Consider the following 22,170-nt stretch of genomic DNA (forward strand, 5'->3'; position numbering starts at 1 on the left):
TCTTACAAAACATGTTTGTTGCTCTGAGGCCAATTTCACGACCTGATCCTGAATCACACACATTTTGTTGAATAAAATCATCAGAAAACGCATGAAATGAAAATGAACAGTATTTAAGTAATAGGATTCTTCCTTGTCGAAGAACTGTCCAATGTATTATACAACTAAGAACGAATACATATTAGGAACTTCCTTTGAAGTCGTCATACTATAAAAGTACGGTATTCAAAACTGGCAGTCTCTTTTCGAGATAGCAAAGGCTGTTTAATATAAAATTATTGTAGACAGGAATCTTGAGTAATATCCTCAAAGTGGAACATTTGAACATTTGATGTGAATGATATGTTAATACAAAGGAAAAGAAGAAAAAGAATGAAAAGAAATGTTTACGGTCGGCAAAATATATACATCCCCAAATCCCTTCATTTCCATTTTAGCCACCACGGCCCCAGCCACAACAGCAGCACCAGGAACTACAGCACGAGTTACCACCGCGGCACCAGAAACCAGACCAACGGCACCAGCAACCACTGCAGCACCAAGCACCAGAGCAACGCCTCCAGCCACCACAACTGCACCAGGCACAACCATTTCACCAGCACGTGAGTTGCATGCCATAACGTCGCCTTTCGCACAGACTTTTAAAGCTTTTGTAAAACTTGCCTTTGATAAAATTCAAAATTTCTCTTCTTTCCAAATTTCCTTGTGATTTAAAAACACAAATCCAATAAATCCTCATGAAAATAAAATGATATCTCTGCTTACAATTTAAGTCAAATTTGTTCTGAACCTTTACCTATTACAGACCATAATATTAATTAATTTCTAACAGGCTGTGAGGAAGGAACGTTTAAAAAGGAACTTGGAAAGGACGAGATACAGGAGGTTGCCACACTGCATTCATCCGACATTGCTGGTATCAACGATGAGATTAGTGCCTTCCAACCCACGGGACTAACATTGCAGCCGTCAGAAGAGGTGTTCCTAGAGTTCGACTTCACACAACCCGTCACTGTTATGGCTGTCCAGTTAACGGTGGAAAATGTGGCCAATGTCGTTGTAGAAGGAAGAGAGCCAGGATCAGTTGACTTCAAGCCGCTGACTTCAAGGGTAAGTGTTGACAACCATAAATGAATAAGGAACCTACAAATCCAGAGCACATATCATAAAGATAAAACAAAAAGTAAAATAATCCGGTGACTGCTTAGGTGTCTGTTCCCCTCCGCAACAGGGTGGATAACAATGCAATAGAAATAATGTTACAGTGATACCCCAGCTCTGTAGTTCAGCGTCAAAATTGCCCATCGTTGATGGTAAACAAATTCCAGCACAATCTTTCACGGACATACCGTCCGATTATTCGATTTAGCATATTTTGTTGGAAGTAGGAATCAAACGGAATTTCCAATAACTTGAAAATGTAAATATGTACCATTCTATAAAGTTTTATGAATAAAACACATCCCTCCACTGTAATATAGCAGCGGAGAGTTTGATTCGATAGCAACGTCAAATGGATATCCAATACATCCTATTCGAAGAATGTTTACCTTGTTACTCATTACCTATATATTTGTCACGTACGAATATGAGTTCACAAGCATATATTATCCGCCATCATCCTTGCCTACTTGGAGGAAGGCATAACGCATGGAAACGTGCGCAGTTCATATATGCCAGAGATTATGCAAGTCAGAGACCGCATTGACAGCTATTGCTTCTGTTGGAATGGTACACAATGCTAAGGAAGGAAAAGTAAAAGAGGTAAGATGACAATGGGCCAAATAGAAAACAGTAATCATTACAAATTACGTGGTTTGTCTAAGTATATTTAAAGATTTCGAACGGATCCGAAGAAAGCAATTGTCCAATCTTGACATATTGTCTTTTTTACAGCGTACTACTAAGCAAGGCAATGCAGAATCTCTGACCATACCTGTTCCCCCACTAAGAGTGAATAAATTACGACTTGTCTTCAAGCCTGTGGCAAACGACGTTGTAGTTGTAAAGGGTCTTGGAATCGAGGTCTGCTTAGAGATACCAGGTAAGACATGTTACACTAGCATGCCACTGTAGTTAAGACTCTTCTAAAACTGTCATTTTTCTGTAAATTTTCTATAGAGTATTAGGATGTTCTTACCAATGCTTCTCACGGATTATTGCTGTTTAAAGTACTTTGCTATGTCGTCCCAAGAACTAGTACTTTAACATCCTCGTTTACTTGCACTAGGGGAGTATTAATGAGAAGTTTCCTAAAGTTGAGCACGGGAAAAATAAAAATTATCACTATTTATTTTGAATAGAATCAGTTATTAAAAATGTGAAATACAAATCGAGCTTGTCTTTATGAACATAAATTGGCCTTTTAAAACAATATTGAAAGGCTTTTGTTGGAAAATATATTTGTAAGACATGTTATACTGGCATGCAACTGTAGCTGATTCTCTTCTTAAACGGTGTCATTTTTCTGCAAATTGTCTATAGCATAATAGGTTTTTGCACAATGTATTTTCTTAAGGGGAGAATGTAAATTGACTGAACTTACTTTGAATTCTTAGGTGGTAGAAATGCTATTTGCAAGTGGAGTTTGCTTTATGAAGACAAGTCTGCCTTATAAAATAGTATTTAAAGGTTTTTAATAGGACACCAATTTAGAAAGAATATTTATTAATGTCTTTAAAGAAGAATATTTGATGTTAATTCATTTTTAAGGTGATAAAAAGGGAAGAAACAGAATTAGCAGAGGAGTGTAGGTCTGGTAAAACTTTTGCATCCAAAATATTCTTTGATTTATTTTTAAAGTCACAACAGTAGCACCGCGCACTACAGCACAAGCTACCACCGCGGGACCAGGAACCAGACCAACGGCACCAGCTACCTCCACAGCAACAAGCACCAGAGTTACGCCTCAAGCCACCACTTCAGTACCCGTCACGACCATTTCACCTGCACGTGAGTTGCATCCTATGACTTTCAATTTCACAAAACTTCTAAATATGTTGATCTATGAATGCAAATGGTACATATCGCATATTTCTGTCCTTTCTTCAATTCAAAACTTCTTTTGCTTTATAAATTTACACATGTTTAGAAAACACATATCGTTTGAATCCTCATGAAAAAAAAATCATCTATCTACTTGAAATGTAATTCAGATTTGTTCTAGACATTCACATATTAAAGACATTAATTAATTCATTTTTAGCAGGTTGTGAGGAACGAATGACTAAGGATGCTTTTTGAAAGGAGGAGAATAAGCGTGCCTTGCAAAAAAATAGTGAACAGGAAATAATGTGTCGCCGACAAAATATATGCATCCAAAAATTGCTTTGTTTTATTTTTAGACCACTACCGCTCAAGCTATAAAGAGGTGTTTGTAATTAAAAGGTAACCTCCAAGGCAGTCATTAATTTATGTCCCGTAAAAAGGTTAATATATGAAATAGGACATTGTATCGTAAATACATCTCAAACCCTGCATTTTGAATTGTTAGAAACCGCAACTCCTGCCTCAACAGCAGCACTGGGCACAACATCCCCGACTACCACAACAGTGGCACCCACTACAGCTTTAGGAATCACCGGCTCTACCTTACCCACCACTGGATCTATTTCTTCAGCTACTAGGGTTACGTTACCACCAGGTAACTACTTACATCTCTATCTACTTGATATCTTAACAATTGAATATCGCATGTATTTTGTTTATGTGATCTAGCATATGACTACCTAGATAATTTTAATTTATTTTACTAAATATATTCTTAGCTGTATAATTTTGAAGATGGGAAAACGAATTGCAGACGACATTCTCCTTGAAAAAGTGTGTAGGGTCTTTATTACCTATGTACCTATATAGAGATTTCTCTATTAGAATCGTTTGCCTTTTGGAAATGACAGTCAGTAGAAGTACGACAAGATATGTTTCTCATTTTAAGTGTTAATTACAGCGGTATTTGTATTTGTGTTAAGGAACATCTAAGCAGTATTTGCATGTTTAAATATATAGACATACACAAGCAATGCTTATGTATACTAAGTTAAACCTTTATTTAGCAATCATCGAGATGGCAGGGCAAATGTTGCGTCTGAAAAACTGGGTATTGCTAAGATACATACCAGGCTAAATTAAATGATGCTTAAGACCAATAAATCGAAGACACTGTTTGCTAGAAAGAGCGAAGTTATTGTCATACCGAAATTCAAACAATGAAGGACGATTTTCTTCCCTTTATAATCATATATAATGATCAAACGACCATCTCGTGCAACATGTAATGGCTATCATATGAGTAGGAATGTGTGTATGTGTGTAGATCCATGTGTTTAACGGACATGTCCGGTAGATTAAAGGTATTGACCGGCACATTCTTGGACAAAGCGGACGTTGTTCATATGAGTTCTAAAAATATAACGTTGAGTCATTTGATTGATAAACTTTAGCAAAGTAAAATTCCATGTTCACCATGTCTAGTTCACCGATTATTTCTTTGTCCAACAGTCAATGTAGGTATTACTAACGACACGCATTCCAAAAACTGAGGCTAGTTCTAATTTACAGTTTCTTTGTTGAACAGTCAATAGAGGTCTTGCTAACTACATGTATTTCAAATAAATTATTCTTTGTTCTGATGTACAGTTTCTTTGTCAGACAATTAATGGAAGTGTCTTCGATTAAGTTTGATTGGTAAACATGTTGTCCCTATTATTTAAACACTTAATAGCCACAAAACACAAAAGAAAGGAGATGTCATAATTTACCTCCTGGACATGTCAAAAGTCCTTTATCTGTACGACTGTCCAAGCATCAGTAATGAATGATATTAGATCTATCTCTTATGCCATGTTGTTTGTGACGAGGTGTGTCAGCACATGAGATCTGTATAGCAAACTATGTGAAGCCTTGGCCCAAATGAAGAAAAAAAAATGCTACCTATAAAAACTTGCCATTATTACCATTGTTCAAGAATTATTTGGGCACCTGATCCAATCAATATTCACAATGTGACTTGACCGAATGTTCACGTTACTTTAATTATGTATTTTAATTAATTTTTGGAAACAGTAGAATAAAATAAACAACTGTTTGTGGGTGATATGCTATTGTGTGATTTTTGTCACAAAATTTTTTTTATGATAATTAATCTCAGAGGAAATAGTTTATTATGGAATGATAATATTAAATCAGCACCCATACAGGAATCTTAAATAAAACATTGACTGGTACATTTTAGAATTAGGGAAAACAATATTTTCTCTTTTGTCTTGACTTTTGATATCTCTTTTAAATTTGTTCTTTTTATCACAAATTTCAATAATGTGACCACCACGTAATTTTCGTAAAATGTCATGTAAGAGCTTTCATAATTTCAGGATGGCTATTTAGATTATATATATATATATATATATATATATATATATATATATATATATATATATATATATATATATATATATATATATATATATTCGGCGACTCAAAATAAAATGAAATACTTATTCATATTTAATAAATCATTTTGTATCGATCTACTTACTTATTTTTTTTTTACAGCTGTTGCAATTTAAATTTTCAGGCAAATGTTTGTTTGACATGTACCAGATCATAAACATGCTTGGCCAAACATCACCGAATGCAATACCTTGGATAGAAAAAGATGGTGAGAGGGGTCCAACATCTGAGAATGAATATGTTGAAACTGGTGACATAATAGATGAAGGTGTTATAATCAACATCAGCTGTGATATATGGTGAGTCTGATTTTGTTAGATATTTGGGTTTTCCTGAGTAATTGGAATTACATTTAGCTGTGTCTCAGTGTTACTAGTAATGAAAGGGTGATGTTTGTCCATCATTTTATTTTATGCATGTGAATGCACCCTCTCTAACAGAGGTAATTTAATATTGGAATGTCAGGACAATTAGGATACAAGATGTCAAGTTCATTCACGAAATGCATGTGCATAACATTACTAAATGTCATGCATCAAAACCTCGGGAAATTTAAGACAGGGTTGCTCCCAGTTAGGAAAGGTTACACCTGAAAGAGGGCTGTTTGCATCGATGAGAGCTTGGAGGTTCCACCTAGTAGATAGCAGAGAGTAGCTCCATCCTAGACGAGCTAGGAATGACGTTGTAGTTAGTTTCTAGAATCAGATGTTATTTCATGATCGATGATCAGCGACTGATGGATGATAAATTATTTATAATCGGGTCTACATCTTAAAGAGCTCAAGGTTTTAAACAGTGTGAATGGTACAAACCTCAGTTTGAATAGAATAGCATTTGGTGACATTACAATGATTAAGCTATCAGCAACTAAGATATGCAATGTGTTAGTGCTTCTTGGAATAAATTAATCGCAAATTGAATTTTTTTTACATAGGTTTCTTTTCTCACATTAGGTTCCATGAATGGAAAAAGGACAAATTGTTCATTGGCTGATCTCACAATTACCGATAATATTAGTCTATGTTACCAGTACTTTTATACATCTGTATTCGGTTAACAGCATTTCACTTGTACACCTGTGTAATGACTGGAAATATATTAATTGGAATTCCTTTAAAATTAGTCCCATAATCAGTCTCGTGTTAATAATACCAATAGACTGCATTTTAAAAGGTCAGCATGTGTGCACTGTATAACACATTGTTCAGGTTGTCTACTCAAAATCTGTAGCTTATATATATATATATATATGTATGTATGTATGTACATCTGTTTACTGTGTAATATCAGTGACAAGCATAGACCCAACTATCACTAGCTACTGACCTTCAGATGTTTGGAAAAATTGCCACCTAATCAACATTTCTCTTTAAATAGTGATTTTCTCCCAGGAAAGGTCATTGAGAAAGGACATTGAAGTAAATTTGTAAATTATGTCAATGTCATATGAGACAAAGTTAGGAGTTGTAAAGATTTGAAGTTGTTTCTTATGCATCCACAATTTGTAAGTGATCAATTTGATTTGACATTCTTTGTCGTACCATGCCATACAGGCTTTAACAAATAAAACAAGTAAATATATAAATATACTTGGGCATCAGATTGAAAAGTGAAACATTTAAGTTTTTAAGTTATAATAATAATAATACTGATACTAATACTGTAATGAATAAACTGAATTCATATCAAATTGCAGTCTGTGCTCTGAAGGTGACCTTGTGTGTGAAAATAAAGGCTGTGAGGGTATGTATATATGTTGATTTTGTCTACTTTTTGATTTAATTTCTTTCAGATTTCACTTATTTAATTACTGCTAGCTGTATTGAAAATAATTTTACATTACACATGTTATCTCAAAATTGCACTGGCTTCATTCCATCATAAAGTCTGTCATATTACTTTGGGAAGGTATAGATTTAAAAAAATAGAAATTAATCATATTGCTTTAAGGTACTATCAACAATCAGATTGAAAGTAAAGTATTTTTGAAACAAACATAATGCCTATAATTTGCAGAATTTTCCAGGCCCAAGATTTTTGTCCATCAAAAATTTATAAAATTTATAATTATTTATTGTATATTTGTTTTCTTCATTCACAATATTAATGTTTACAAACTATTTGCAGTACTTTTTAGACCAACATTTGTGGCAAAATGGTAATTAATATATTTATTTCTTAATCAGAATATTACTGAAACTTATGGCACTTGGTATCCATTATATAAGAAAACTAATCTTTTTCTGCAAATCAATTTCTTAGAAAGAGATTTTTTTTAGAAATTATTTTTCCAAAACCTGTCAGTATGTAGAATCCATATATATATATATATATATATATATATATATATATATATATATATATATATATATATATATATATTGCTGGCTGGAGTCTTGATTTTGAAAAGGTTTTAATCAGAAATTATCTACATTAATTGCTTTCAGTCATCTTGGTACTGGAGTTGATTTCTGGAAAATATTTTGAAATCTAATTAATGTGCATCATAAACATTTTCAAACTGTAGTTAATTTGCTAATGTAGTACAGGAAATATTTTCATACAATGCATTTCTTGTTATTTTTCACATTTTAAATGTTGAAAAGTTAGGTTTTTATGAAAGCACTGTGACATAATTTTATGTTGTGTTCTCATATATATATATATATATATATATATATATATATATATATATATATATATATATATATATATATATACTGTTGTATGTCTCATTATGCAAACAATTTGTCACTTATTCTACCAAATATTAATTTTCTATTTAGTATCAAATTTTTTTTTGAAAATAAAATGAAACTTTTTATGTTTATTTGCAAGAAATTTGAATTTTCACTAGGTTTATTAATTAAAGGATTGAATAATAATTTATTTTAATTATGCATTTTTTCAGAATGTGTATACACACAGTGGTCAGACTGGTCACCATGTAGTCAGGAGTGTGATGTTGGTAGCAGAAACAGAACAAGAGAACCAATTGGAGTCACCTTCATTTGCAATGATAAATTAATTGATTATGAGGACTGCAACATCAAACCTTGTGAATGTGAGTTTTAAAGACAATTTTGCATACTTTCTCTCAAATGTATACAGACTCTAAAATGGACTGTTTTTACATTCCTAAATTTCCATGAAATGGCAGCAAAAATGGAGATACCAAAACTCTTTTTTTTTGACTGGCTATTTGATTACTGTAAATAGTAATGGATTATGAAGGACTAGGATCCTTAGGTGTTCCTTTAATGGAAAGGCTATCAGTGGCTACAAATTACTAAACAATAGGGGTCATTACAGATGGTATTTTATAATAAAAAATAATCAGCAGATGGAATGGATTTAACTTGTCCTTCCTCTACAAAAGTAATTATTTAAGGCATGAGAGAAGGAAAACTGCATTGATAAATAGCTCACTATAAAGAAGTTCTATGGAACTAATGCTATAATTATGAGACAGAGTTCTTACATACCAATTAAGGTATGTGATTCACTAAGATATTATAAGTATGAGACAGGACTCTTACATACCAATTAAGGTAAATGATTCACAAATATGTTATAATTATGAGACAGGGCTCATACATACCAATTAAGATACAGGATTCACTAATATATTAGAATTATGAGACAGGGTTCTTACATACCAATTAAGATACATGATTCACTAATATATTAGAATTATGAGACAGGGTTCTTACATACCAATTAAGGTACATAATTCACTAATATATTAGAATTATGAGACAGGGTTCTTACATACCAGTTAAGGTACATGATTCACTAATATATTAGAATTATGAGACAGGGTTCTTACATACCAATTAAGATACATAATTCACTAATATATTAGAATTATGAGACAGAGTTCTTACATACCAATTAAGATACGTGATTCATTAATATATTATAATTATGAGACAGAGTTCTTAGCATTCTGAGATTAAGATCAAAACCTTTAATAAAAGAAGGTGTTATAAACACATAAGTGAAAGATTCAAGTAAATACATTTTTTTATGAAACTTGGTGAAGGGGGAACTTAGATATGACAATCTGCTAAAATTCCATCTACTCCAACAAAATGTCACATACTAGATAACTGTTAAAAATTAGCAAAATGTGATGCAATGCAATTTTTTGTTCCATGTGGAAAACTTAAATAGTATTCTTTTAATGATTTTCAATGCTCTTACAATTAATCTGACATCACATTTTTAATTTGTTATTGCAGTACCAACCCCAACATGGACAACATGGAATCCATGGAATCCATGCACTGCTAAGGTGCCCTGTGAAGTTGGCACTCAAGTTCGAGGAAGAACCTGTCTTCAGGGAGATTCTTGTGAAGGGGATTCAACTGAAACAAGAGGATGCTTCTCTCCTGATGAATGCAAGGAACCACGTAAGAACATCTTTTTTGTCAGAATTGTTTTAAAAGTACATTTTTTCATGATAGTAATGATTTATTTTTATGACAATAATAAGTATTCCCAATTGAATTATAATCCTTGAAGTGAAGCTGATGTAACAATTTTTCAATTGTATTTTCCATGGTTATCTTTTCAGTAGGGAAAGTGTAAGTCCATTAATTAGGACAGTTTAGTTTTCTATCAAGTTTTTCTTGTTTGATGAAAGGTTGAATGGCACTTTGCTTTTAAAAATGAATTGCAGTTTATCTGAGTAATACTTTGTATGGCAGTGATGTTAATAATGTATTACACACACACACACACACACACACACACACACATAAAAGTAAGTAGTAATTTATGTTGACAATTGACACTGATATAATGAATTTTAAGGAAATTTGTATGGTTATGTATATTATCAGATTAGATTTGTTGGTATTTTAGGCAACTGTTCAGATTATTTTTCCTCCTCAACCTCATTCACTGTTTTTGTTCAGTATATTTTCATAAATAAATCAATTCATTATGTTTGTAACATCAGAACTTGCATACAATTTAGGCCAATAAATGAAATATATATTTCTTGGCAAACATCATTTTGAAACAATAGTGTATTACTAAAGTGGTCTCCACTGCTCTATGATTTAACTGCAGCCTATCATGTTAAATTTAAATTCTTGCATAATCTAATAACAGTTTAAATTCTAGAGTTATTTAATACACAAATTTAAATTCCTGTCTCATCTAATACACAATTTAAATTATTGTATCATCTATTTCACAATTAAAGGTTGTTCTGATGGAATGGTCTGGAATAACTGCTCAAATCCTTGTCAAGAAACATGCATGAATATCCGAATGGGTTCTTGTGTTGAAGAAGAAGAATGTGTACCAGCCTGTGTGTGTGCTGAAGGCATGGTAATGGATGACCAAGGAAACTGTGTACCTATGGAAACATGTTCCTGCTACACAGAAGATGGTGTGCCAGTATTACCCAATAATCCAATGGATTCCTCTTCAGATTGTGAACAATGGTATATAGAGATTTATTTCATATAAAGCAAAAAGATGACAAAAATTATTACTTAAACATTTTCAAAATTTTTCAGAAAAGCTGTTGAACTAAACTATGCTGAGATTGTATTTATATCACATTATTTTGAAGACACTTTAATAGCTTGATATTTCTTTATGAATTTTTGTTTTACATTTCTGAAAGTGTTTCCAAAAATATTCAAAGCTGTTCAGAACCTTTCTGAATTTTCAATACAGATATGATTTGCTCAGCAACATTTCTGAAGACCCCCCACAAAAATGATTGTTTTATAGCAATACTGGTAAACTCTCAATACCTGTTCTTCAGAAAAAAAGATTGCAATTTTGTATTAAATAGCAATTTATGAAAGTCATTTTCTAACAATGATTGCATATATCTGAGCATTGTCATTGCGGGATATTTCTAGTGTTATTGATAGGTAATAAAATGGCGAGGTCTCTTTGGTTTGCAGCTGTTACAAAGCTATGCTCTTAAACTAAGTAATAGATGAGTGTAAATCAACAAATTTTTGTAAAATTCAACAAATAATTTATTTACCTAGAATACAAAGTGAAAATTTAAAAATGAACTTATATGATTGCAAATTAAATCCCAAATAGTCAAAAAAGTTTAGTCACCATTCCTAAGTAATAAAATTTATATTAAATCCTAGTGATATTCCAGATAATATCCAGTGCTGAAGGTGTTAATGTGCCTGTTGTCTTGAATGTAATAATGTACCAATAGCCTGAAGTGTGATAGCAAGCAAACAGACTTTTGATAAATCACCATAATATAAACCAAGATATCCTTTTCTGAAATCACAACTATTCAAAATTAATGTCTCAGTCCAAGAATATTTGTAAGCACTATGTAGTTAGGGAGAATAATAATTTGAAAAAATAATTCTTGTCCAAATCAAATACTGAAAACAACAATAACACTGATTCTGCTTTCAAGATATTACAACAGTAATTTCTCGGGTAAAGAAGATTCCAAAGCCTGACCTAAGTCAAAATCAGCATTTTATAAGAAAAACTATAACTGATACTGTCAATTATTTTATGCACTGTACTGTTTTACTCACTGACCTACATTCATAAAAATAAATTATGTTTTGTCTTTGACTTTTGTTTTGTATGGATAACTAAATTATGCTATTGTTATAATATTTGTTTTAAAGAAAAAATGATATTATTGCTTTGCGTTCTATCTTTATAGCATCTGTGGTATGGATGGAGAAAAGATATGCACCCTTATACCTGCTTGTAAGTAAACATTTTCTAGCTGTTGTTTGTTACCGAAGATAGATTACCCATCTGTACTACACAAAGGACACATGACCTATTTATGATGCACAGAAGATGCATGTCCCATTTATGCTACAATGAAGACACAAGACCCATCTTTGCTACACAGAAGACACATTACCCATCTTTGCTACACAGAAGACACATTACCCATCTTTGCTACACAGAAGACACATTACCCATCTATGCTTCACAAGAAATTTCTTTTTCCTATTATTTACTGGTGGTTATACAGAGCTGTTGTTGTTGTCATTGTTATTGTAATGAACATTAGAAGTCTATTTTTATCTTGCATAAGAAAGATTTAATCCAGGTTTTAAAAATCTTTATACAGATCTTATATTTGAGTTTGCTTAAGAGTTGGATCTCTATAATCCCTTTCCACTTATCTTTGGTAAATCTTGTTAGTACTGACTACACAAAAGTACGTGTGATGAAACTTACTTGACTGAAATTAGATTAGGAATTAGTTTGAATAGGGTTCAGGCAATAATACATATTGCCTGCCACTTAATATGTTAAATGTTAATAGGTTAAATGTTAATTTAGTATACAATATTTACTCATCTACTGAACATGCAAGCTGTTTCATTGGTGGCTGTCAAAACAATCAACCAAAATTGCTCCACTATTATTGCTACAGAGATTACTCACAGTATATTTGCAATAAATGGAACAGTTAGCATAAATAACATATAACACATTTTAGAGGATTTATGATATAAAAACCTAGATATGTATTTTAACCAATTGTAAAGGATTTAGGATATAATTAGTTTCTTTATACTGTTGAAACCACACGTATTCAGCATCATAAATGACGTATATAATGTGTTAATAATAACATAACATAATAACTTATAAATCAAGTTAAATTGCAGACTGCACAGACCCTAGTCTGATGTTGCATTATGCACTGGCTGATATGGGTTATGTTATTATATATATGTAGTTATTGTATATATGGTAAAACTTTGCATTAATATATATATATATATATATATATATATATATATATATATATATATATATATATATATATAAGTCTGACATAACTTAGATCATGATGATGATGAAGATGCATGGGCTACGAGGGTATCTTTTATAATGAATGTCAAGAAGATGACAATGCTAACAATAATGACTTGATAGGCGAAGAGTGTACATTTACAATAGAACCTATGGGAACTTTAATAAAGGGCTCTTGAAGCCATGTGGTCATCAAAATGTAGGATATGGAGCAATTAAACTATCAAACACAAAATTAAATTGTGTGGTCTCTTGAAGTTAGATTGCATCAGAAAGAGTTAAAAAGTTGTCCTTTAACACAGGTTTAGCTGTGAGTTGTGAGTGTATATATTCATTTAAACATACACCATAATTATTATTATTATTATAATTATTTTAATTTCTACAGGCCATGAGTGTGTCTACTCAGACTGGACAGATTGGGGAGACTGCCATACTCCATGTGGTGATGGAGAGAAATCAAGATACAGGTAGACAATTCAATAAATAAACCACGTTTCTAATTAAGTCTTGGTAGGTATATTTCTTAAAAGAATGTAAAGTTAAAAGGAGATGTTTTAATCTAGCTGGTAGTAGTAACAATCAATTAAGCAATGAATCAAAAATTAATAAATCAAATACATACAATCATGCTCAATGGGTTCATATTATAAGCTTTCATTTATATACATGGACAGTTTCTTTTACGTACAAATTCTTAATGTTTTCAATGATTAAAACAGTTTGTTATCTGAGCAAGTTCCTTGTATTTTAATAAGTTCACAACAGGAAGATTTGTTTTAACAGTAAATAAAACCCAATCTAACCAGTACATAATCTGTATCATTGGCCATTAAAATGCAATTATAAATGAACAGTGCATGCTAATTCACATTTTTTGTAAGAAAAAATATTACCATGCTGTTTGCAATTTTCTGTACTTTTTATGCACGGGAGTATACAAAAAATTAAAGTAGAAAAACCTCTAGAGTTTACCTCATTCTAAGGTTCAGCTATTTTAAGATCTATACATGGAATACAAAGTTCCCTGTATGAAAATTGAGAAGGTTACAAATAAGCATAAGTTTGATTAATTCAAGGTGTATAATAAATTAAAGGCTTTTAAAAATGACAGACAGTATGGTATCAGTAATGATATACAATATGGTATCAATAATGACTGCAGTAACAGATAATATGGTGACTGTAATGACATACAATATGGTAGCTGCAATAATATTCAATATGGTGACAGCAGTGACAGACAAGTGGGTATCCATAGTAACATACGATACTGTATCAATAATGTCACACATCATGGAGACTGCAGTGACAGACAATATAGTGACTGTGGGGACAGATAATATGAAAGACAATACAGTAACTGAATGAATGACAATATGCTGACTAGAGTGGTTGATAATATGGTGACTCCAATACCAGACAATACTGTTAGAAATGACATGCATTATTGTGATAACAATGCCACACAATACAGTGATTGCAATGACATACAAATGTTGATTGTAGTGAAGTTTTAAGTATGTCAAGATGAAATGATCTACATGTACTTACCAAATGTTCAATCTGCAGACAACTGGAAAAAGGTACACCAGAAGAATGTTTTGAACCTCTGGTAGAATCAACACCATGTCAGAAACCTGATTGTCCACCACTGTGTAATATAGACAACAAAGGCTACAACTTCCAAGAAACAACCAGGGAGGATGACTGTATGAAATGGTATGTAATACAAACAGTGGTATATCAAATATGAGGTTGGTGGAATTAGTTGAACAACTCCCTCCCTTTTTCCTGTTAATATAGATTTCAGTGAAGCATGGAGACAATTGGCCATGTTTAGCTGTTCAGTTATATATATTAAATGCCCCTCCCTCAGAAATAATTTGGGTCTGCCTTTGTATATGCTAATATACAGAAAAATGCTCTTGTAATAGTCACTGTTGTGACACAAATTGTTACTGCTTTATTTCAATGAAAAATTTTAAGCTATTTGCAGTGCTTGATTAAACCCTGTAGTGGCCCTTAAGCCTTTAGGCAGTCCAAATCATGGGCCCCCCTCACCAATTATCTCCTAATACATTTTATCGAAATTAATTTGATCCGTTGACATGGGGCCCCTTGGCCAGTGCCTACTCTGCCTATTTGGTAATCTGGCACTGGATATTTTCTTAATAAATCAGTTGGGACTGAAATACATAGCTTGTCTACAAAGAAAGCAAGTTTCTGAGGGCTAAATAGCAAAGTAATTTGCTCCAAAATTCTTAGTAATTAAAAGCCCACCTTTCGAAATACCATGTTTACAAAAACTTTCATATTATCTTTTTCATTTAATTTTGTAAGTGAGCTTTGAAACATATACAGAAGTAATAAAATATTCTAAAACGTTTGTGCTTCAAATGTAGAAACATAATCTTTGTTTTCATTCTATGTACATGTACTACTAAATTTTGATTCACCCCCTATACACTAAAACATGTCACAGGCTGACAGATGCTTTATTTTTAAGTGCTTAATAAAGATATGTGACTTATCAGAATTTAACACATCTGTAGACAATTTCTATATTGTGATAAATATGAATTCTCTTTGATGCTTGACAACTAGGATGTTCTGTATAATAAGCAAAGCAAGGCTTAATAATATCAAATTAAGATGTAGCCAAAAGGAACCACATACAGTTGCCTAGGAAAGGCTCAGTAATTAGAAACTGTTACCACATGTACTCACTTATGAGTCTAATTTCAAACTGCACAGACCCATATCAGCCATTGCATAATGTACTGGCAGATCTGGGTCTATGCATTTTGTTATGAGTAACCAGTAGAACAAGAACATAGACCCTGATCGACTTGTGCATTATGCTACAGCAGATCAGAATCTACTTTGTTAACAGTTGGCCTTGACTTATAGGCATGTACATATGGTAACTGGGTGATTTTAATTCCCTTGGTTTCCTTGTTATGAGTTATAATTTATTATATGACTGTTCTAGAATATTTTGTTTTATATGTTTTGAACATTTTGAGAGCCATCCATGTTGTATAATATATCAACCAAATGGGATACATATCAACCAAATGGGATACATATACTCAACATATGGCACTTCACACCCAGAATTATGTTAGCCCCTGTTTGGCTTTTGTAGCCTAGACTTATGGTAGCCCTTGCTTGGGTTTGGTAGCCCAGACCTAGAATTCTGGTAGCCCTTGCTTGGATTTTGGGCATAATATTTATTGAGGCCTGCAATGCAATTTCATAGGATAAGTATTTTGTATAATTAGAGTCACTTGGCGAAATACCAAACAATAATTAACAATTAAATAAATAAATATCCCAAACTATTAAGCAGATATAAAATGGATCTCATTAATACTTTGTCAACTTTCAGTATATGTGGAATGGATGGAACAGAGAAATGTAACAACAAAACGGATGCTGTTGGTATGTACAATAATAACTTCAATATTCTCATCAATGACTGTCAAAGATAAAAATGTATAACAAGCATGCAAACAAAAGTGTAAATAATATTTAGAAATGATTTTCTTTACTGCCATATATACTGACTTATAAGTTGAATCAAACTGCAAACTGATTATTCCTAACAAATGGCTCAGATCAGATCTTCACCATATTATGCACTGGCAGAAGTGGGACTGTGCAGTTTTCAGTTGGACTCATCCATGAGTATATATGTTATAAATTTGCATAGGAAAATTTAAACTTAAATGTGATTTATTGAAGGATTAGGGTTTCATTACATATATCAATATCTCATTACAAAATATAGTATAATATTATTTTATTAATTATACTAACTCATGTATCATGTCAGGAAATGTTAGGACTTATTTCCCTGGCTATAAATTGTAGTCTAATTTCAAATGCCCTTAAATGTACAGTGCTCTAATAAGGTGCCACATTATAAGTGTATTATGATACCATATATTCAGGGGAGTGGTACACAGTATATGTGTACCATCTCATTATAATTTAAATTAAGGGTGCCATAAAAGTTGCATCTTCCATATCAAATGTGAAAATATTTTTTTCTTTTTTTTTCTCAAGTTGATGGTAATTGGTCAGACTGGACAAACTGGACTACTTGCACCAAGCCATGTTCCGGTGGTAAACAGTACAGCTACAGACTTTGTAATAATCCTGTGCCAAAGTGTGGAGGAGAGCTGTGTGATGGTCTCAATACAGTTTCACGCCCATGCAATGATGACATTCCATGTAAGTATAATCATTATACTTACTTATATCTCACCAGCAAATGGCAAAACGTAGGAATTACTTGTCCAATAGCAACCACAGCAAGGAGGTACTTGTCCAAAGCAACTACAGCAAAACATAGGCATTACAATTACATGTTCAGTAGTAACTTCAACAATTTTAAGATAAGTGTGTATTACAGTTTTAAAATGTCTGTATGTTCTGTACTCTTGCTTTATTCAGCTGAACCTTGCTGTAATACTGCTGAATGTCCACAGCTTTAAATATGATTGGTTGTCTTTCTTAATCACCTGTAAAAGCAGAGAGAGATAACAATATAGATTTCACACCTGTAAAAGTAGAGATCTATAACAATATAGATTTCACACCTGTAAAAGCAGAAATCTATAACAATAAAGATTTCACACCTGTAAAAGTAGAGATGTATAACAATATAGATTTCACACCTGTAAAAGTAGAGATCTATAACAATATAGATTTCACACCTGTAAAAGCAGAGATATATAACAATATAGATTTCACACCTGTAAAAGCAGAGAACTATCACAATATAGATTTCACACCTGTAAAAGTAGCTATAACAATATAGATTTCACACATGTTGTACAAGCAGAGCTATGACACTGTAATATTGTTTACAGGTGACATCTTATGGTCTATAGAACTCTGACTTGTTTCTTCACGTTGTTTAGCAAAATATTTGTTATCCTTTATATATCTTTGTGTGGCAGATGTTGCCAATCCACTCTTTTCTCACTGACACCTTGGCTTACCCATGTTCATGAAAGCAATCAAAACAATGTTTTCAACAAGTCCCATCTTATTATTGAAAGAGTTACTAGATCTAGCAAGTAAAATTAATTAACCAATGAGAGAGCTCATTATGCATATTGGGTATTCAATATGGCAACTTGATTGATATCTACATTCGTTGGACCCAAGGAAAAATGTGTGAAGAGTTTCAGTTGGAGAACCTGATATCCAAAAGGTGTCATTATATATGGAGGTTGCAATAATTATTTGCAACAATCACAAAAATAATGATTAATCTGATTAGATCATTTGTTGAAGTTGCTTTGAAATAGATTTCAAAATGATTGATACTGGTTCAGCTGGTTACATATGCTGAGGGTCAGTGTTAAAGCCAGTTCATTGTTGCTTGCTTGGTTTTAAACAGCAATTTCAACAAATCAATAACTGTATCATACCAGTATTAAACCCAGTGGCTGGTTGGTTGTTTGGTTGGTTGCTTTTTAACAAGACATTAAACACAACATTAGCTCTATCATACCAATATTAAACTCAGAGGATGGTTGGTTGTTTAGTTGGATGTTCTTAAACAGAAAATTTCAAGACATTATTAGATATATCATACCCATGACATGAAAGCTAAGTGCCTTTCAAACAATTAGGCACTTCAACCAGGCATGGCTTCAGCAGGTATAAAATAACCTGTGACCCTTGGATAATAATTGTAATGTTCTTGAGTGTGATGTTCTTGAGTGTGATGTTGTTTCATCTGGGCTACTGTGGCTTCCCAAACTGGATGGATGGTTGCTGTCTTAGCATATTTGTGATTCCTACTGGCACATTAAAACCTATCTTAGCAGGCACATCGATATGAATGAATATAGTAAGATTCCTCCTAGTAAAGGACATAATTTTAAACCTCCATATCAAGACACCTGTCTATAATGGACACTTATTGAGGTTCCTTTAAAGACAGGTTCAGATATATTTGATAATACACAATCGTAAATATTCCACAAATAGTTTTACCTTTTCATGGGAGATAACCAGTATTTGAATATTTTAATCCTGATGGCCACATTATTACTAAAGATTATTTTCTTCATGTACTGGGGATGAACTTTAAAGACAGGTGTAACTGAAAATCTGAAAAATTTCAGGCTGTGAAGTTGGTCCATGGTCAAACTGGACAGACTGCAGCAAGGCATGTGATTCTGGTGTCCAGACAAGAACTGCTGAATTTTTAGATGACAGATCTTATGAATATTGTGATACAAGTGTGCTCACTGAAGAAAGACCATGCAACACAGAACCTTGCAATGGTGAGTATCTAGAACATGTACGTAACATATAACATTACAATGGTGAGTATCTAGAACATGTACGTAACATATAACATTACAATGGTGAGTATCTAGAACATGTATGTGCCATAGAACATTACAATGGTGAGTATCTAGAACATGTACGTAACATATAACATTACAATGGTGAGTATCTAGAACATGTATATACCATATAACATTACAATGGTGAGTATCTAGAACATGTACGTAACATATAACATTACAATGGTGAGTATCTAGAACATGTATATACCATATAACATTACAATGGTGAGTATCTAGAACATGTACGTAACATATAACATTACAATGGTGAGTATCTAGAACATGTATGTACCATATAACATTACAATGGTGAGTATCTAGAACATGTACGTAACATATAACATTACAATGGTGAGTATCTAGAACATGTATGTACCATATAACATTACAATGGTGAGTATCTAGAACATGTACGTAACATATAACATTACAATGGTGAGTATCTAGAACATGTATGTACCATATAACATTACAATGGTGAGTATCTAGAACATGTACATAACATATAACATTACAATGGTGAGTATCTAGAACATGTATGTACCATATAACATTACAATGGTGAGTATCTAGAACATGTACGTAACATATAACATTACAATGGTGAGTATCTAGAACATGTATGTACCATATAACATTACAATGGTGAGTATCTAGAACATGTACGTAACATATAACATTACAATGGTGAGTATCTAGAACATGTATGTACCATATAACATTACAATGGTGAGTATCTAGAACATGTACGTAACATATAACATTACAATGGTGAGTATCTAGAACATGTATGTACCATATAACATTGCAATGGTGAGTATCTAGAACATGTACGTAACATATAACATTACAATGGTGAGTATCTAGAACATGTATGTACCATATAACATTACAATGGTGAGTATCTAGAACATGTACGTAACATATAACATTACAATGGTGAGTATCTAGAACATGTATGTACCATAGAACATTACAATGGTGAGTATCTAGAACATGTATGTACCATAGAACATTACAATGGTGAGTATCTAGAACATGTATGTACCATAGAACATTACAATGGTGAGTATCTAGAACATGTATGTACCATAGAACCTGCATGATGAGTTTAACTTAAGACTTATTTTGGACATATTTCAGTAATATAATAACTTCTTTAAAAATGATTTGATTTACTACCCTATTGATAGATTGATTGTATGTATGTATGTATGTATGTATAGTGTTTAACAGCACATAAACACAACACCGACAGCAATTAGGACACAAACCTGGTACTTTAAAAGACACAAGCCTTGCCAACAACTTCAGAAACACAAATTACTCCATCTAAAAGTAAATATGCAATTGAGACAAAAAATAAAGATGTTACATAAACTCCCAAGAAGCACAGGCCCAAACTCTTAAAGACAAGGTCATAGCTCTTTAATACATACAGTACTGTTTTACAAATCCAATGCCTCTGTTGGAGCACCATCATAAGATGAAGAAACAGAAATGACCAAATGAACTCTTGAGATTTCATGCACATAAATTTCTTTAGTATAGAGTTCACTATTACAAGTATATATTTTATAGTACAGAGTCCACTAGTAGTGGTATAAAGTTTACATGTGTAGATTTCAGTAGTGTATAGTCCATTGGTACTGGTATAGATTTTGCTAGTATAGACTCAACTAGATCCAGTATAGATTTCATTAGTATAGATTTCACATTCTTTTATTTCTTTCCACAGCCACATGTGTTGTGTCAGACTGGGTGGAATCCCCTTGCTCAGAAACCTGTGGAGCTGGTTACCTCACAAGGCGAAGAACTATTATAAAAGATGCTGAGGACTGTGTCAACTTTCCACTGATAGAAAGTCTACCATGTGAAGTTGAGCCCTGTGTACATGGTAATTTATTCATTATTATTAACCTACATGTGATATTCTGATCCATCTGCAAGCAGTACTTACCATGACATTAAAGGTGCATACTGAGCCAGCAGTTAATTATCAGTACCATTAATTCTGGTTAGTATTGATGTCAAGTAAACATCACCATTTAATCTAATCAGCACCATTTGAAGCAAACATGATCATTTATTCTAATCAGTTATGATTTGAAGCAAGCATCACCATTTATTCTAATCAGTAATGATTTGAAGCAAACATCACCATTTATTCTAATCAGTAATGATATGAAGCAAACAACACCATTTATTCTAATCAGTAATGATTTGAAGCAAACAACACCATTTATTCTAATCAATAATGATTTGAAGCAAACAACACCATTTATTCTAATCAATAATGATTTGAAGCAAACATCACCATTTAATCTAATCAGTAATGATATGAAGCAAACAACACCATTTAATCTAATCAGTAATGATTTGAAGCAAACAACACCATTTATTCTAATCAGTAATGATTTGAAGCAAACAACACCATTTATTCTAATCAATAATGATTTGAAGCAGACATCACCATTTAATCTAATCAGTAATGATGTGAAGCAAACAACACCATTTATTCTAATCAGTAATGATT

General features: G+C 32.5%; 1 protein-coding gene across 1 annotated transcript in view; it reads left to right on the forward strand.

Annotated features, from left to right (window-relative positions):
* The first annotated feature begins 350 nt into the window (after nucleotides 1-350).
* The window catches only part of LOC149776705 (SCO-spondin-like), a 30,304-nt gene continuing 8,484 nt past the window's right edge, over nucleotides 351-22,170 (forward strand). Inside the window, exons 1-17 of the mRNA XM_089941236.1 lie at nucleotides 351-602; nucleotides 833-1,110; nucleotides 1,897-2,044; nucleotides 2,803-2,952; nucleotides 3,494-3,643; nucleotides 5,576-5,750; nucleotides 7,148-7,194; nucleotides 8,363-8,515; nucleotides 9,696-9,866; nucleotides 10,667-10,910; nucleotides 12,134-12,180; nucleotides 13,640-13,721; nucleotides 14,824-14,973; nucleotides 16,646-16,698; nucleotides 17,326-17,493; nucleotides 19,404-19,565; nucleotides 21,373-21,531. Of these exons, the coding sequence (XP_089797362.1) occupies nucleotides 383-602; nucleotides 833-1,110; nucleotides 1,897-2,044; nucleotides 2,803-2,952; nucleotides 3,494-3,643; nucleotides 5,576-5,750; nucleotides 7,148-7,194; nucleotides 8,363-8,515; nucleotides 9,696-9,866; nucleotides 10,667-10,910; nucleotides 12,134-12,180; nucleotides 13,640-13,721; nucleotides 14,824-14,973; nucleotides 16,646-16,698; nucleotides 17,326-17,493; nucleotides 19,404-19,565; nucleotides 21,373-21,531 (2,557 nt within the window). The 5' untranslated portion in view covers nucleotides 351-382. The remainder of the gene's footprint in view (nucleotides 603-832; nucleotides 1,111-1,896; nucleotides 2,045-2,802; nucleotides 2,953-3,493; nucleotides 3,644-5,575; nucleotides 5,751-7,147; nucleotides 7,195-8,362; nucleotides 8,516-9,695; nucleotides 9,867-10,666; nucleotides 10,911-12,133; nucleotides 12,181-13,639; nucleotides 13,722-14,823; nucleotides 14,974-16,645; nucleotides 16,699-17,325; nucleotides 17,494-19,403; nucleotides 19,566-21,372; nucleotides 21,532-22,170) is intronic.

Source organism: Sinohyriopsis cumingii, chromosome 18 (assembly GCF_028554795.1).
Source record: "Sinohyriopsis cumingii isolate HCF-2022 chromosome 18, ASM2855479v2, whole genome shotgun sequence".
In the NCBI taxonomy this organism is placed as follows: domain Eukaryota; kingdom Metazoa; phylum Mollusca; class Bivalvia; order Unionida; family Unionidae; genus Sinohyriopsis; species Sinohyriopsis cumingii.